The sequence below is a fragment of the Echinops telfairi genome, unplaced genomic scaffold (assembly GCF_000313985.2).
Source record: "Echinops telfairi isolate 266 unplaced genomic scaffold, ASM31398v2 ScPeMD7_21;HRSCAF=78, whole genome shotgun sequence".
Lineage (NCBI taxonomy): Eukaryota > Metazoa > Chordata > Mammalia > Afrosoricida > Tenrecidae > Echinops > Echinops telfairi.
In genome coordinates, this window is record NW_022103918.1 from 299946 (window position 1) to 318908 (window position 18963).

Below are 18963 nucleotides of genomic sequence, written 5' to 3' on the forward strand. Positions count from 1 at the left end.
CTTCCTCTGTGTTCGTTCACCACTAATCCGTTTCCTCTAAGATGTTCACTTCATTTAAAAGCTGTGTTGATGTTGTGTCTGCTGGAGGCATCATTGGACTCCACTGAGCGTTAGCTGCTCAGTTGGGCCCCTGTTACTCGGGTTCCCACGCTTGCCTCGTGAGGTCTTCGTTGGAACCTGACCCTTATAAGGAACATGTTGTGAATGGACACCATTATATTATTTGAAGGTAGTTTTAAGCGTTTAGTTCTGAATTTTACATATTTTTGGTACTGGACATTTTCAGTTACGGTTTTCATAGATTTGTGTTTGTAAATAATTAAATGTGACATCATTATATTGGGATTGGGCCTGACTTGTATAAAGTCAAAGAATTATTTTCTTGAATTTTGCAGAAAACCTTAATCTGTTGGAGCTGATCTGTGTATTATAGAATACATTATGATCCCACACCCCATTGTTAGCCAGTCGACTCTTAGTGATCCTATAGGTTAAAGTAGAACTGCCCCATAGGGCTTCTAAAGGTGTACTCTTTATATACGTGGGCGGCTTTTTCTCCCATGTGTAAGATGGTAGGTTTGAACTGCCAGCCTTTTGGTTAGCAGTCAAGCTGTTAAGTCAGGGATTTTTAGACTCAGTTCTAATAGTTACCATTTATTAAATACCATCTACCAAGTCTGGTATTATCATCTGGATTAATCTTCGGAATAGCCTTCATAATCAACATTTTGGAAATTGAAGAAACGTATCTCTTAATTTAAATTCACATAGCGAGTAAATAATGTCAGTTCTGTCCTTCTAGTCCTCTATTTTTTACCTCCTTTCCTATTTTGTCATTTTTTTTAAAGGTTGTTTTCTTTTTTTTTAATGTGTTTCTAATTATTTATACACTGGGCTGACTTTGGTCAACTTAAGTGTCCAGTCAATAGTATAGGCAGTCTTTGAGTTACGCACGACCAACTTTGTACAACCTGTTGTTAAAAAAGCAACCCCCATAAAACCCATTATCTTAAAGATTGGTGGTACAGACAGTGGTTCAAAATAAAGTGAGTGCTTTTTTGAGACACATCAAAAATTTTCATAACTCTGTCAGTATGTTAAAGCTCTTGTAGTGTATCTGGAAATGTTTCTTTAGTGTTCTCCTATGCACCAAAAGGTGTAAAGGTTTAGGAACAGAACTCATTGGTACTCTGAGGATTGCAAGAGTAAGCATATACTGTATTGTGCCATATTTTTTCAGTTAAGTGCTGGTGCAACACAAACAGCATACTTGGGTAATTTTTAAAGACCAAAAATTTAATTTCTTACAGGAATAACTAAAAGTACAAATTAGGACCTCAGCCATATTCATTCATTAACGCCGGCTGTTCTTGGCATGTTAGAGAATCCTCGTGTGGTGCCTTCCTTCCTCTGTGTGTTGTGTTTTCCCTCTTTTTATTTATTCTGGACTTTTCATACCTAAGAAGTGATTAGGTTTCAAGTCTACCCTACAAGTGTATGGCCTCATTCATATAACAAGAAACCATATAGGACCAATAATTCCATCCATTTTGGGGGGTACACAATTTAATGTTTAACGTGTACCATATCACATTTTACCTAAATCTAGATTTTTTTATGAAACCTGATGGTACATTTAAAGGTTACCCCTGGTGCTTAGGTGGATTAATAGTACAGTATTAACATGGGTTAGGATTGGTCAACATTTTAAATGTTGGAAAGTCTGTGAGTGTTGTGTTTAAATCACGTATAACTTTACTTTAAATCATTTTAAATAACTAGAATTGGTAGGTTTATTTTGAGAATTAAACTGTTTTATTTTAAAAATTATTCATAACAATGAAAATGTTAATCCCTGGGTACTTATATAAACATAGTGTTTTCTTTAGTTAAAAACCATTTCTGGGTCCTGATTGAGCCAAATTTCTATTATCCTTGTCTCCTTTTCCTGTTTTTTTCTTTTTTCTTTTTATCAACCAGAGAGTTCCTTGTAGAATGTAAGCGTTTTGTTTTTCAGACTGGGAAACCCACAGCCAGTGATTCAGGCAGTGTCATCGATCTCACAATGGATGATGAGGAGTGTGGAACCTCACAAGGTACTAAAATAATAATTGTCCTGGAGAGTAAGGCTTTGTTGCCATTTATTTTCCTCTTAATATATTGTGACATTTTATTAAGATAATCTTTATATTGCTTGTACTTGTTTGCCTTTTATTACATAATGCATGTGGACAGTATTTCCCTGTTGTATATGGGGTCGCTGTGAATCATAACCAACTCAGTAACACCTGACAACAATTACCTAAAAGCAATTTTTAAATCATTGAAAGATTTAAAAAATCATATTGTTTGAAATAAGATAGTTCACTTGGTTTTTAAAAAACAAAATTTATGTAGCTTACAATTAAATGTGTGACTGTAAAGACTTGTATAAAACGGATATAAAATGGTGGAAACATTTGTGTCATTATTCATCAGGATTAAATTTAGACCAATGTTACTTAAAAGCTTCAAGTTACCTGCATTGCACTTAGCTTTTCTTTTTCTTTTTTTAATGAACTATACTATCTGAAGATTTGGCCCTTATTAAGTGTCCTGAGTCAGTTCCACCTGGTAGTGCCCCTTTCTCCCTAGCACTGTCTAGTCTCGCACCATCCTCACAACTCTCGCTGTGTTTGAACAGCTTTTTGGGGCCACTGTATCAGTCCTTTTTGTTGACAGTCTTCCCTTTTTTATCTATTCTCCACTTTATCAAACATGATGTCCTTCTCCTCAGACTTGTTCCTTTTGATAACATGTCCAAAGCATACAATATGAAATCTGGCTGTCCTTGCTTCTTAGGACATTCTAACTATACTTCTTCCAAGACAGATTTGTTTGTTCCTCTTGCACTCCATGGTATATATTCTTTGCCAACAACATAATTCAAATACATCAGTTCTTCTCTGTTTGAGCTGATGTAGTGCATTGGTCCAGTGTGAGAGTTTTTTTTATCTTTACACTGAGTGGTAATTCACAGTGGTTCTTCATCAGTACGTGCTTCAAGTCATACTGGCTTTCAGCAAGCAAGGTTATGACATCTGCATATTGCAGGTTGCTAATGAGCCTTCCTCCAATCCTGGTGCCATGTTCCTTCTCATATAGTCCAACTTCTCCACGTACACATTGAATAGGTATTGTGAACGTCTTTGCGCACTTTACTGATTTGAGACCATGCAGTATCTCCTTGTCCTATTCATGTGACTGCCTCTTGGTTTTCTATGTAGACGTTATGTATAAGCATAAGGAAGAGTTCTGTAATTCTCATTCTCTGCAATGTTACCCAGAAATTGTTATAATTTACACAGTTAAATGCTTTTGCATAGTAAGATCCAAGTAAACATCTTCCTGTTATTCTCTGCATTCAGCCAAGATTCACCTGCTACCAGCAGTGATAACCTTTGTTCCATGCCCTCTTGAATCCTGCTTGAATTGCTGATAATTCCTTGTCGATTTACTGCTGCAACAATTTTTGAATTATTTTTAGAAAAGTTGTACCTGTGTGTGATATTAATGATATTATTCAGTAGTACCCACATTCTGTTTGATCTCTTTTTAATGAGCCCCAACTATGAATCTCTTCTAGTCGGTTGCCCAGGTAGCTTTCTTTCAGATTTCTTGTCTTAGCCAAGTGAGCACTTCCAGCACTGCATTGGTTTATTGAAACATTTTGATAGATTTTCCATCCATTCTTAGGTACTTAATTTTGGCCTGTGATTTGTTCATTCCAGCCTGGCAACTTCTTTTAATATCATCAGTTCTCTTATCATAGAGTACCCCCTGAAATGGGTAAATGCTTACCAGTTCCTTTTGGTAGTGGCTCTGCATTACTTCTCTCGTCTTTTGATGCTGCTTGTATTGTTCAGTATCTTGCTCATGAACCCATTACTGTCTAGTTAGTGGGTTCATAGCAGCAGACAGCTTCTTGCAATGAGCTGGTAGACTTGTGTCTCTGACCTTGTTGTGTTAGCTCTTAACCCAATGAGTCAACAGCTCTGCTTGTTTTGCTCCTTAAATCTCACTGTCATCGAGTTGCCTCTGACTCAGTACTGATTTTACTTATAGGGTCCTTTAATAGTGCTTGACTTTTTTTTTTTCATTCGTTCAGCCTGTGAGATAATCCCCTGTTGGTCTTCTAATTTTAGTTTTTCTTTTGCACGTTTCATTGTGGTATTTTACCTTGTCTTCTCAGAGGACTCATGGAAGCCTTCTACCCAGCCTCTTTTGTCGCTTCTTTTCTTGTTAACAGGTCTATATTCAAGAGCAAGTTGTAGAATGTCTTCTGACATTCATTTTGACTTCTTGTTGTCTAAGTTTGCTTTCTTCATGTATGAAGTCCTCAGTTTTGTCACATAATTTGCATGGTTTTTGGTTGTTAGCCCTAGGAAACAAAAATAAATACACATCAAATGCACAGGTAGGACTAACTCAGGATAAAACGTGAAAGTAAACAAGCTCAGGACTTCTTCCTTTCTAACATCCCGACCACATGAGGGCTTTTCTCATTGCTGCAGCTTTAATTAGAGCATCGTAAATTCTCCCATTCTCCAGTGCATTGCTTTCTGTGTACACTTAGCGTATCAGACGCTAAAGTCCTAATTTTCGCTTCCATTTTAGTAAGAAATTTTGTAAGTCCCCCAAACCTCCCCTCTCCCCAGAAATTATGGGATGGAGGTGATAACAATCAGTGGGTTGAGTTGAGATAGAAGTGTTTAGATAGAAGTTTACATCTTTCATATTAGTGTATAGTAGTTTCCTATTTTTAATCAACTTTGTGCCACAGACATTAATTTCTTGGGTATTGAGAAACAACATTTCAAGGTTATACATTCTGTGTGTAACAGAATGTACTGGTAGGACTGACTTGGGATATTTTATTTCAAAGACTGCATAATGAAAAGAAGCAGCCTTTATCTTGTGTTACCAGGCAGAAAAATGTAAATAACAATTAGGTATCGGCATTTAGGGTTACTGATGAAAAACACATTGATTTAAAGATAGTCTCCTAGGATAATGTCCTTGATAACAGCTAGTTATAAATATATAGATTTATAGTTATGTACAAAATGAAATTACTATTACTATAGTTAATTGTAATACCATACTGAATCTAGTACAATTTTTTTTCCCTAAGACTTAGAACTGAGTTTTTTAAAATGTCAGGTAAGAATCTGATAAGATCAGTAACCAATTATTTAAACTCTGTGACTCAGTTTTCAAATGAACAAAAACACGTAATTATAACAGAAAGGAAGTTAACTCTTTTAGAGATATGTGTGACTTGAATGGCGAAATGAGCCCCCCCCTGACCAATTCCAATTTATAGGTCCCTGTAGGACATAGTAGAACTGCCTCCTAGGGTTTCCAAGGCTGCGACTCTTTGTCTAACTAGATTAGTACATCTTTCTGCTATGAAGTGGCCGGTGAGGTTCAGTCTGTCAAGCTCCTGATTAGAAGTGAAATGGAAATCAAAAGTAAAATTTATTCTAAAGATAAAACCCGTATTTCTGATTATTTTTGTTCAGTAACCACCATGCTTCACTTTTAATTTACAGAACCCAAAAAACTAAGTCACACTTCTGTATCAACTGTCGGTTCGTCTCAGCCTGTGACTCGACCATTGCAACCCATACGGCCAGCGCCCCCCCTTCAGCCATCTGGGGTGCCAACAAGTGGACCATCTCAGACAACCATACACTTACTACCTACCGGTAAATTTGACACGTCAGTGAGCCGAGACATTAGTTTTGCCTATAGAGAAACATGATTGAAAGTGAATAGTGTGGAAAGTTCAACAGGGAATTAAGCAAAATTTTATTGTTATTTTGAAGACAGTGTACATTTTTAAATGCAATTCCTTACTGACCTTAAGTAGTAACTCTGATAATAAGAATGAGTATATTGAAGGTATGAGCTGTATATGTCTGTGCCATTGTAAACTGAGAAAATAAATGTAGTTTCCTTAAAAGGGATGGGTGTAAAGAAAGACTAATTCTCAGAGTAATCTGGGAAGTAACTGATAAACAAAGATTTTAAAATTAGCTCCAACCCAATTGGTTTAAATTGAGTTTACACAATTATTAGGAAGTAGACATTAATAGATATAATTTACTTATGTACTGCTCAAGAGGATGCACATCAAAGATTTAAAGGATATAGTCTATCTTCAAAGCCAATTTAATTTTCTTTCAGTATAAGTGCTGCCAAAGTGAGCACAAGACGGTTTATTTTCTTTTACAGCAGTTTAATGGTTAAAGATTTCATCTACACACGAATACACATTCTTCTCAAGGAAAGTGTTGGGTTGGCATGGGACTTTATCCAGTGACATTTCTCTTAAGGAACCAGTGTAATTTGTAGGAAGGATGATGTTTTGGTGCTGATTTCCAATTAATTAATCCTTGAGAATTGCTGGGTTAGTGTTTGGGCACTTAGTACTTGTAAGTTTGATAATTAATTTGAAAGTTGTTGGGTTTCAGAATCCTAGATAGTAATGCAGAATTCCCTGTCAGATTATATTTTGCTTCATCGCCACTGCTAGTAAAAATAATGGTCTTTATATGGATTTATTTCTGGTGTAGAGGTTTTATGTTGGTTTTCATATTTACCTGCTATTGTTCAATCTAAATGGCAATTACTTCTAAGGTCAACAATTAAACAGAAAAGAAACACACACACACACCCTCAAAACCCCAAAGTTCCAAAAAAGGAAAAAATTCCTAAGTTCAACAATTAAAAAACAGGAAAAAAAATTGATGTATGTATGGATTGTGATAAGAATTGTATGAGCCCCTAATAAAATGATTTTTTTAAAAATCCCAACTTTGCTTTGCAAGTTGATCTCTACTCTTATAGGTAGACCCCATGTGTTTCAGAGAATTGTACTCTTTCAGACCGTCAGTGGCTGTGATCTTTTAGAAGTAGGGCTTCAGACCGTCCTTCTTCGGGACTGTTGGGAAGATTCAAACTGCCAAACTCTGACTCATCACTAAGTGCCTAAGGACTATAGTTCAATCAGAGGAAGTATGTTACTTACGTCTCTTTCCATTTATACGTAGTTGACTTTGACCTAAGTTAGAATTTTAGAATGCAATGTCATGTAACCTCATGCGTATATGTATTAGAACGAGGAGTGAAGAAATGAAATCCAATGTCTCTTCCTCCGCTATAGTCTCTTTCCTTTCTAAAGACTCACCTTGAAAGTTAAGATGTGAAAAACATCAAACCAAAACAAAAAACAAAATTAAGATGCGAAAGACTAGAGAGTCATCATTAGTAAAGAAACTTTTTTTTTAACCTTTTTCCTATCTTAGCATGTTCCTTCTAATTTATTTAGTTAGGGAACTTGCTTTTCATATGAAAGTAAATCAGTTGTTTATTATATAGTTAGTGTGTATGCATCTGTAAAATAGGATTATAAATCAAAGAGCTATAAATAAAAGGTAATAACTCTTAAATTTGTTATTACTGTAGTCCCATGCTGGTATTGAGCATGCACAATTCCTTTTTTTTATAATGATATTAACATTACTCTAGACATTAATGGGATATGTGATAGTTTGAGTAGAGATGGTTCACCTGAAAAAAAAAAAAGTAAATTAAAATAGCCAGCTAGTTTCTTGCACAACGAGAATACAGAGTTAACAATTTAAAATTTAAATTGGCTAGAGGACCCAAAGGAACCTACAATCCCATTCTTCTAGAAACTATATAAAATTGAGGGAGGACAAAATGTGCCTTAAGGTTCTTCCCAGAGTTAGACCCTTAGTTTATCTTTACCTGCTTGCTGTCAAAGTGAACACTGGAAAGGGCAGTGGACGTGGTTGGCGTGCCCTTTTCTTATGGTATCTAAACTATAACAATAATAGTTTGGACTGGTGGAAGCATTCTTACCTTGTAACATTTGAGACTGAACTGTAACAATAATAGTTTGGACTGGTGGAAGCATTCTTACCTTGTAACATTTGAGACTGCTGTTTCTGATTCTGCTTCTTTCATTTCATATAAATTTTGTACACAATAATGGCAACTTGATATTGTTTTTTAAACAATTGATCATGTTAATGTAGTTTTCTGCTCTTCCTTAGCACCAACCACCGTGAATGTAACACATAATCCAGTAACTCAGGTTACAACAAGGCTCCCTGTACCAAGAGCTCCTGCAAACCACCAAGTTGTTTATACAACTCTCCCGGCACCACCAGCACAGGCTCCCCTTCGAGGGACAGTCATGCAGGCTCCTGCTGTGAGGCAGGTGAATCCTCAAAATAGTAAGCCATCTCTTCTTAAATCTGGCTTCTGATGTGCCCTTCTTCTCAGTGTTTAGTTGTCGTGCCATATAACTGACATTAAATGTAACAGAAACTACTTAATAGCAGAGTATATGGTTTTCATTAGAATGTATATCAAAACTATTCATAAGCAAGTCATCATTCTCCACAAGTAGGAAAGTTAGAGATAAAGCGAACATTTGTGACATGTGCTCTGTTATGTTCCATGTAGTGTCACTTATGACCTTGTATGTGCTGTCACAGTGTGACCCTAAAAGAGCTGAGTCCATACTCTACTCCACGAGAAGACACTCCAGCCGATTAAAAGTGAGCCTCGGCGATGGTGACTTAGCCTGACCTTCAGAAATAATGATCAAGGATAGCCTCCGATGAGAGAGGCGTAGAAGTATGGAAGGTGGCTGAAAATAAGAATAGAGGAAATGTTAAAGGAAACATGAAGTTTCCACATACTTTGTTTTGTTTTCTTAGAAATAAAATGTATACTGTAAGCAGAAACTTATATAAAAGGTATATATACATATATATCCTTAAAACGTTTAAAAGAAAAGGAATGAACCCCTTCTGAGCTTTCTCAGAAATAAAACATTGTTTTCTATATCTTCATAAGAGGTAATCGCTAGCTTACTTTTGTATTAATCTTTCAGTTCTTCTCACCTATCTACATGTGCGGACACACTCTCCCTCCCTCCCTCCCTCCCTCCATGTGTGACTTAGCTTTGCTCATCTTAACAACAGGAATTAATCTGGCCAGTCAGTTGCATCCATTCTATTATTGGAAGGTGACTCCTAGGACAAAATAAACTAGTCGTCTCTTGGTTTCAATGTTGTTCTCAAGAGTTTATAAGGTCTCTCACTGGCTGAGGCAGTCAGTACGAAGGGTACCCAGAAAACCCTGGAATTTCTTCTTTTCCAAGCTATGTATTTAACTTTTCTTTACAAAACAATGTTACCACCTTCGAAGTACTCTTCATTAAACTTAATACATTGTCAAATCTGCATGTCCATTCTTGGAGACAGTTTTCAAGCTCATCTGTTTCGATGGCTGACAGCACCTCCCCCAGTTTTTTCTTCCCTGAAACAAAAAGAAGTCTCACGGAGTGAGGTTAGGTGCGTTGAGCAAGAGAGGCATGGTGTTTTTTGCCCAAAAATTGGTGCACCGGGATGGCTGCGTGAGCAGGTGTATTGTTATGGTGGCAAAACCAGTCCCCCATCTGCCACAAATGAGGTTTCTCTTGTTGCACACTGTTACACAATCTTTTCAGAACCTCTAAATAGAAAACTTGATTAATAGTCTGACCTGGTAGAACGAACTCCATATGTACTATGAGTTGACATTTTTATGTGCTAGGGAAGTTGACAGACGCCTAGAACTAGGTTTGTAATCAATTTTTGACCTTTTTAGAAACAAGAAAACCACTCGTACACTTGAGTCTTTCCTACAGCACTGTCCTTATAATCTGTGTCCAACATCACAACAGTTTCTACAGCATTTTTCCCAAGCAGGAAACAAAATTTTACAGCCACATGCTGTTTTCTTAAATCATCCATCACAAAAAACGATGTTTGGGTGAAACTGCTTTTACGAAAAAATTCACTGTGACCAGATGGAATCTTCCCAGGCGACACCACTGGGTGCATTAACTCAGAGCCAGTAGCTTGGTGCTCATCTAGCGGGGACTTTCCACTCCACCCAGCGCAATTTCAGGTGGGGGGGGGGGGGGGGCGCCTAACCTCATAAACAAGGCCATGAACCAGTTGTGGGAAACAGGCTTCAATTCAGCCCAGTCAGACCACTTGGCAGGACTATAGTGTGGGCCAGGAACGGAATATTTAGTAGGGATGTGATTGAATTATCTGCTTTTGTTGTTCTGGTGTATGCAAAAACAGGACATTTCTTTCTTTTTTTCCTTTGCTATACTGCGGGTTTTTAAAAAACATTTTATTGGGAGCCCTTAACACATGATTATAATCCACAGCTCCATTAGATCAGGCGTAGTTGTAAAGTTGATGCAACCATCACTTAAAATCCATTTTCTTTTTTCTTGAACTCCTTAATATCAGCTCCCCTTATCCTCTCCCTCCCCCACGCTAATACCGCTTCAGCCCTTCATAAATTATATATTATTATTGAACATTTCTGTGGGGTGAATATCCTCTACTGACATAGGGCATGGTGGGCAAGGGAGAAAATTCATTAATACAAGGCAAGTGTACCTTAAACTTTGTGTGTTCAAAGGTAACAGATCTTTTTTTTTTTTATCATTTTATTAGGGGCTCATACAACTCTTATCACAATCCATACACACATCGATTGTGTAAAGCGCATTTGTACATTCATTGCCCTCATCATTCTCAAAACATTTCCTTTCCACTTAAACCCCGGCATTAGGTCCTCATTTTTCCCCTCTCTCCCTGCTCCCCCCTCCCTCATGAACCCTTGATAATTTATAAATTGTTATTTTGTCATATCTTGACCTGTCCAACATCTCCCTTCACCCACTTTTCGGTTGTCCGTCCCCCAGGGAGGAGGTCACATATAGTTCCTTATAATCGGTTCCCTCTTTCCAACCCACTCTCCCTCTACCCTCCCAGTATCACCACTCACACCACTGGTCCTGAAGGGATCATCCTCCCTGGATTCCCTGTGCTTCCAGTTCCCATCTGTACCAGTGTACATCCTCTGGTCTAGCCAGACTTGCAAGGTAGAATTCGTGTCATGATAGTGGGGGCGGGGAGGAAACATTTAGGAACTAGAGGAAAGTTGTATTTCTCATCGTTGGGTAACAGATCTTTAGGAGGATGGTTCAGTCTGTCTTTTGAGTCACGGTGTTTGAGAGTAGCCTGACAGCCACCTGCATATGATATAGCAGTGTTCCAGAATATCCCGGTAGACTCTCTGTACTTTTCTGTCTTACTAGTATATTGAATCTCCTATCTGTTTTATCTCATGTGTTCCTCGTTGATTTTCTCTCTTGTTCTGGCAACACATCCCTTCCCTTCAAAGTTTATTGAAGTTTTATCTATTTATTTACTTCACATTTGAAAGTTAATGCTGCTTTGACAGTGTCCACCACATTTGGGTTAAAATCAGATTGATTGTATCTTTTAACGTTGTGCAGGTGTCACCGTTCGAGTGCCTCAGACAACTACGTATGTTGTAAACAACGGACTGGCGCTGGGATCAGCGGGACCTCAGCTCACGGTGCACCACCGACCACCACAAGTGCATGCTGTAAGTGCCCGGGTAAAGTGGCCACAAACTGTAGGGGGCACTTTTTCCTTTGAAAGTAGTTTTGACTAAGGGAAATGCTAGATCTTTCTATTTTCCTAGCAGGAGTTTTTAGAAATTGATCTTACCATTGGGAACATTATGGTCTTTCTAGGAGTCTGACGATCATTGCGTTTGCTTGTGGTGGTGTATGCAGTACAGCAGGGTCTACAGTTAGGGCACAGGAAGTGAAGTAAACCACTTTAACTTATGACCAAATTAAAATGTTCCCTTTTTTCATGCTTCCTATTCTTTTCTTCAGAATAGTGTATCAGTTCTGTTTGATTGTCATCTACTTACTGTTTTAAATGATCCAGTGGTATTTGAATTTATTTGTTATGAGACGCAGAGAAGTCCAGTGATTTTTACTTAAATTTGATTACTATGACTACACCATGTAAATGTAAATGCTAACTTTATATAAGCAAGAGGAATACCAACTTTTTATTTAGAAGTATAACAACCTTTACAGTTATGACAACTTTTTGCCTAGGAAGATACCTTTCCAAAAAATTTTATGAAAATTGCTAGCATTTATGGAATGCTACCATGAACCAGTTACTGTTAATGTATGGGCTCCTCATGTAGGTGTGCTTTAGGAAAGTTTATAACTGTATAACCTTTTTTATAAATAGGGTAGCTAGTGCACACATGGGAATGGATTAAGTGGAATTAGAACCAATGCATAACAGCCCCAGAGTCTATGATTGTAGCAACTAGTATTTTAATTGCTCATCTACAGTGGGGGAAAAAAAAATCAGTGACATTATTGGATTCACTTGCTAATATAGTTCTATCAATCTATATATGTGTATATGTGTGTGTATATATATGTATACACACATTACATGTATTATTTAATTTACACAAGCCTATAAGGATTATTTTTCCCCCTTTTGGGGCAGAAAAGCATACTACGTCACAGAACTGTTAAATGGTTGCATTTAACCACTTAAGTTGGCGTAAGTGGTGCCATTGTCCAATGTCAGTTTCAGCCCAGTTTTTTAAAAATTATATTGCTTGATCCCAGTGCTTCTAAAATATTTTATTATGTGACCAATACACCATAACTGTTTTTGCACCTGCAAGTCACTTCTTCCATTAGATTATACTTTTAGAAAGTATATAGCAAATTTCTTTATAATATTATTTTGCAAATTTGGCAACCAACCAAAGCCTTTCTTCTTTCCTCCATAAACAGAACCCCATGTGTTTTGTCTTAAAATAAACTGTGCTTATCTTTTGGGAATAAATAGGTTTTTGAACCTATATTTTAATGTAAACGTTAAACTTCTTCCATTCAGCTGTTCAAATCTTCAGAAGTTAAGGGAATAATATAAAGCCTACCACTAAACTCCAACAGTTAACCTGTGAAAGTGTCATGGGAATAGCAACCTGGAAGACAAAAGAAGAAACGTGGTGTTTGTGCTGATTCAGAAGCCTACAGCTAGAGTTAGAACCAGACCTTTAGAAATTATTGTCGCTTATTAAGCCTTCTTCGATCAAAGCTCATGGAATTAGCACAACGGTCTTCTATGTTTTGCTAGCTGCACATTTATTTAATGTTACTTAAGGGACTGTTATTTTAGGTAGAAAAGATCACTTGGGAGAGAAACTAAACCATTCAGGGCTATACGCAAATAATTTCTACTCCAGCTTTTAGGGATCACAGTGAACTACGTTTGGTTTCCTTTTTTGTGTGTCAACGCATTGTGCATTTCCTCAGATACATAGATTTTTTCCCCACTGGGCATATGGATCTCATCAATGCATTTGTTTTCCATGGACTTACTCGGCATGTCCGTTTTGAGTTCTTACTGTGTGAAAGTCACTGCTACTAAACTTTGAGAAGGTGTAGAAATGAAAAAGATACCATCAGACCGTCACAGGATTCATTGGTCGAATTAGCAACTTATTTACAAACAGTCAAACATATCTTTATAGAGTGAATTTCAGTTAAGATAATATTTTTGATATCACTTCCATTATAAAGGCAGTGACAAATGCTCTATTCCACGCTTTCAGAAAGTTCATCCAAAGTTCCTGGCCTTTGCTTTCATTTTTCTGAAAGAGTTGTGATCATCTTAAATTAATGTGATTATTCTTTAATAGGAGCCCCCACGCCCTGTGCACCCAGCACCTTTACCAGAAGCCCCACAACCACAGCGTCTGCCCCCAGAAGCTGCCAGCACATCTCTGCCTCAGAAGCCACACCTGAAGTTAGCACGAGTTCAGAGTCAAAATGGCATCGTACTGTCATGGAGTGTCCTGGAAGTGGATCGAAGCTGTGCCACTGTTGATAGTTACCATCTCTATGCTTATCACGAGGAACCCAGTGCCACTGTGCCCTCACAGTGGAAAAAGATCGGGGAAGTGAAGGCACTTCCTTTGCCCATGGCTTGTACTCTCACCCAGTTTGTGTCTGGCAGCAAGTACTACTTTGCAGTAAGAGCCAAGGACATTTATGGGCGATTCGGACCATTCTGTGACCCGCAGTCAACAGATGTGATCTCTTCTTCCCAGAACAGTTAAACCCTGAAGCCTTTATCTCTTTCAGAAGTTCGACTTTTTGGTCTTGTTTTTAATCCTGTGCATGGTACCCATTATAAAAATCAACATTCTGCAAGATTCCTTGGACGGGTATGTCCGAAACACTACATTTGTTTATAACCAAAAGTAAAATAAACTCTACCTATAAAGCAAGAATCTATTTTCCTGGACAATTCAAGCTTCAAACTTTTGAAATGTAAATGTGCACCTTGCTTATTTAGTTTTGAGGCTAGAGTCTTGGGAATAGTTGTGGGTGTTTGTGTTTTGTTTTTCCCCCTTATCCACCTGTTTCTTGAAGTGGAATCTCCCACCTCCATTCTCAAATTTACCTCTTTTTCAGTTAAATCGATCAAAGGATATTAATTACATAAGTGGCAGGATAATGATTCTGATTCTGAGGGATCTGTGGGATCATGGTTACTCATTTAAATTGTATCTAAACAAAACCCAAAGTAATACATGAAGAAGGATGACTACATTAAAGTAACTAAAAGTATTAATTTGAACACAAGGGAGAAACAGTTCATCTTTTTTTGTCAAGAATCTCTTGAGTTGTGTATCAGGAGTAAAAGCCACAGGCGGCCCTGTCTTTCTCTTCATCTGGTGTTTTGAATTTATTTTGTGCCTTAAAGACTAACTACAAATATAAGCACGGCCATATGTCCATAGCTGTTTACTCTTCCCTTTCAGCCTTTCGCCCTTCATTTCTCCTGCATCTCCAGCAAGTGTGCCCTGTCCCCCCAAACCAAGGCTTTTATATATATTCGCACCTGTGGTTATCATTACATTTAACTTAAAAGAATAATAATTAAAAATTGATGTGCTATTTTCTTCTATAGAATACAAATGTTTTATTTTTGGTCACTATATAAATTCACTCTCTGTAAAGTGGACCAAGAGAAAACGAATTGTGCTTTACTGTCTGTGTTGTATGATGTCCTAGAGATTATGAAAATAATTTTAGTTCACCCCCCAAACCTAGTGCCGTTCCAAAGGAAGTAAGTGGTAAAATTCACAAAGCACAGGAAACAAATATCTAAAGGGGGAGCACCATGTCTTCTTTATTCCCATATCGATCAACCTATTTTAATCTGTTATGTTTTGTGGTGCCAAGTCATTTATTTATGCCAGCCATGAATAGACGTTTCAGCATCTCCTCTGGGGTCATTTTCTATAACAATTATGTGTAAAATCCTGTGTAACTCCATTTCTCTTCAGAGTTAATAAAATTCAGCTTCGAGTGTGGATTGTCATTACCAGCTACATGGTATCAGCTTAGGGTTAAGTGTAGATAGTTTAAGACAGCAAGGCTGGGGTAAGTTTGAGAATAAACGCCTGATTGGAAATGCTTTAAAAGAATTAATGGAGTTTGTAAAATAAATTTTCAAGCCATCTGGACCTTAACATATTTAATCTGTAATTTGACCGTCTCAAATTTGTCATTGATTTTCCCGGGAATTACTTTAAGTGCAGTTTTGTTTGCAGCTCTGTCATGGGAATTCTGGCTATAAAATTCTCAGAGAAAATATGCTTCACAGGTCATGTGCTATCATCTTAATCGTGAAGGTTGATGTTACAGAAAGCCTACAGGTAGCAAAAACGTGAAGTCTCTGACACCTTCCTTTCGCTTGCAGAGGACGAGATCATAATGAGAATTGGTGTTCTCATGACTCTAGTTTGCCAACCAACTGTGTAGATGTTCCTCGTTCCAGGACTAATTTTAAGATGATAGTAAAGTTGTCAGTGTAATGACAATGATCATTTCAAAATGGGGAAATTGATGATCCTCTTGATGTATATGAGCATCTATCTATCTCTATGTAGATACATTAGTTAATGTTGATTTATGTGATCAGGATTTCTGTGTACAGAATTAGCCTGTGTTCAAAATTATTCTGTATTGACCTATTTTATGGTCATGTGACATTTGCTTACTAGTATAGAAAAAGTTCCCTTGATAAGTGTTTATATTCATTATTTTTTTTAAAGCTTTCAAGCATTATATAATCAAGCGAGGAAAGCCCAGTAGGATAAAAATATTTTATTATTTTAGCCTATATTGTGTGTTTTCTATGAAAGGGGATGGGGGGGTGGTGGTGTGATAGTAAATTCTCAAATAGTAACCTGGAAATAGCTTTACTACAATAAACTTAAAATTGTTTTATTCCAGATGGTGGAAGGAAGGTACAAAGAGAACATTGCAATGTTTTCAGGCTCCTCAAATTAGCTGCCATGTGATTTATGGGCAACAGCTACACTGATGTACTAAAAGGTGCTAGACCAGAACCCAAGGGAGTCATCGTGAACAGGTTTTTATTTCGTGTGCTGGCTGTTGATTTTGTGATTTCTTTAGGGAGTGAGAATGGAGGTTCACAGCTAAAAATAGCTACTTAAGACAACTTTTTAGTAGCAAGTCACACACCATGGTACCCTTTTGTATTTCATGGTACCTTTTCACAAAGTATTACAGATAAAGCTCAATTATCCCATTTGGGGAATACAAGTTTGCTACATTTTCAGCCTGACCATACTTGGGTAAGTATTGCCCTGTGGGGATCTTGGAAACTTCTGCTCTTCAGCCTGCAATGTCTGGCATTTAAAGGTAGCTACCACAAGGTTTGTTACTCTCTACCGGGCACTTTGTCAGAGTACTCTTCACCCTGTTCTAAGTGTGATTTAAACCTCTTTTTAAAATTATGTTCCTGCCGGTGGATTTGTATACTGCATACAAACAAAACATCTGTTCCAACAGTTAACTGCGCCTTCTGTTTCTCTATGCTCGCTTTTTAAAAACTGCAGAATACTGTGTACTGTATACATTTAGGGGACAGGAGAGCTTTCCTCTTTGACAAGTGATTTTTGGTTTTTTTGGAGAGACCATTTGCCTCACAGAGGTGTTCCCTATTCACTCTTCCTCGCCGCCGTTGCCAGATAGTCCCTTGGGAAGAGGACCAAAAGCCAGGAGCTTGGACTCTTCCTTGGGGCCCTCTCGTCTGCAGAACCTAGGCCGAATTGCACCATACTGTATTGGATACAGTGAGATGGGTTTTCTGTTGTTGTTTGCTCCTTTGCTTTGATGATTCTCAATGATTTATGCAGCAAGGCTAGTGTTAATATTGCATGATCTGCATATAGCTTCCGTAAGTTTTCCAGTACTGTACAAGAGCCACAAAATAAGGCCGGTGACATCCTCATCCCTCACTATAGATACTGTGGTCTTTGCACAGACGAGTCCTGCAAAGGCCTTCCAAGTATTCTCCCCAATTTTCCTCCTTGGGCTGCTTCCGTGTCTTTTGATTATTTTTCTTACTTTAATTTTGTCCCTGACCCATTATTGGCCATTTTATTCTGATTTCCAGTGAAATCATGTCCCAGTATTAGATTATTATAAATAACTGTATGTAAATCAATGTATGATTCTGCCTTCCTTCCTATTAACTGGGCCAATTATGCCCTCTTTTTGGACAAAAAGTGAAAAAGCAATCCTTTTATAAGGTGTTTTATTAGTGTGGCAGATCTACCTGCTTTCTTAAACTCATCCCCTTGAGCCAACCATGGGGAGGAAGAAGACAGAATACAAGTTTTGTCTTCTCATAAAAATTGTTTTTGTTTCTTGTTTGTAGAGTCAGCTAAGAATCCATCATTTATATTTAAATGCTATCTTTTTTTAATTTTAATTTTTGTAAATAAGGTAATTGGGTAACCAACTGCCTTTGAGGATCCTGGCTTAAGTATTTTATCAACCATGTGAAAATTAAATGTAAAAATACTTTGTAGGAAACTTGCATCCTGATTTTTCTTTATTGCAGCTGAAAATGTAAAGAATAAGGTCATGTAAGACCTTCCTAATGTCTAATATCAATTGGGCAAGTTGCCCAATTTTTATTAGCTTTTGAAGGTTTTTTTGTTTTTTTAATGTACAGTATAGTGGTTTCTGTATAAGTGTTAACTGTAGTGGGGTTTTGTGCAGCAAGCCTGAAATTTATACTTTGAAATAAACTACTGGGTTTTTAACATTCTGTGTATGCTCTGATTCATTCTGATTACTCTCAGTCTTGTGCGTTCTTTTGAAAAACTTACACTCGCTTAAAATCACCTATTTGCTGAAAGGTTGGTGGTTGAACCTCCCCCAACCAGAGAGGCCGCTTGGAACCCAAGTGTGGTTCAGAAGAGTCACCTGCTTGGGGACCCTGCGCAGCGGCCCTCTTCTACATACGTTAGTTCCACACCTGCTCGCTGATGACAGCAGCAGCACACTCCTCTGAACGTTTGATTCAACTTCCTCCAAACTCCATGACCCTCAGAACAAGCCTTCAGTTTTCAGAGAAAAGTTGCTGTGCAGAGTTGCCTCCCAATTGGCTATACTGCAAAATTGCTGCCTAATTGGACATACAGTGATAACTCAGTTGTCAAATGCAATTCATTCCAAAGTTGTATTCAGAAAGCGGGGAGTTGGATGGAGAATTGACATATTTTCCCATAAGGAATAATGGAAAACAAAAACTACACTTAGAAAGGCTCTCCCCTGCCCCCCAGACAAAAAATTAACACCCCAAATTGTGGAAGTAACCGTAAAACATCTAAACAATAAATAATTAAATATCAATAAATGAAATTGTTATCGTGTGTAAATCAAAAGACACATGCGTTTTGTAATGTACTAATACGAGTGCTGAACGGAGTCCAAGCAGATGCAAGATGAGACTGAAATTCGGCCATCCAAGTGTTTTAAAGTCAGGTTTTTGCTGTTGGCCTGGTGAAAAGTGCCCACTTGGAGCAGTGCGACAACCGGCCCCTGGATCCCTGTGCTGCTGG

The 18963-nt window shown here is 37.7% G+C and overlaps 1 protein-coding gene across 3 annotated transcripts in view; it reads left to right on the forward strand.

Moving 5' to 3' along the window:
• The window catches only part of LOC101639157 (activating transcription factor 7 interacting protein), a 115778-nt gene extending 97616 nt beyond the window's left edge, over nucleotides 1–18162 (forward strand). For 2 of the 3 annotated variants that reach the window (XM_004713760.2, XM_045288388.1), the window contains exons 11-15: nucleotides 2018–2096; nucleotides 5595–5750; nucleotides 8127–8309; nucleotides 11450–11562; nucleotides 13711–18162. In XM_004713760.2, coding sequence (XP_004713817.1) covers nucleotides 2018–2096; nucleotides 5595–5750; nucleotides 8127–8309; nucleotides 11450–11562; nucleotides 13711–14130 — 951 coding nt within the window. In that variant the 3' untranslated portion in view covers nucleotides 14131–18162. The remainder of the gene's footprint in view (nucleotides 1–2017; nucleotides 2097–5594; nucleotides 5751–8126; nucleotides 8310–11449; nucleotides 11563–13710) is intronic. The other variant, XM_045288389.1, reaches the window with a different exon arrangement.
• Nucleotides 18163–18963: the final 801 nt, after the last annotated feature.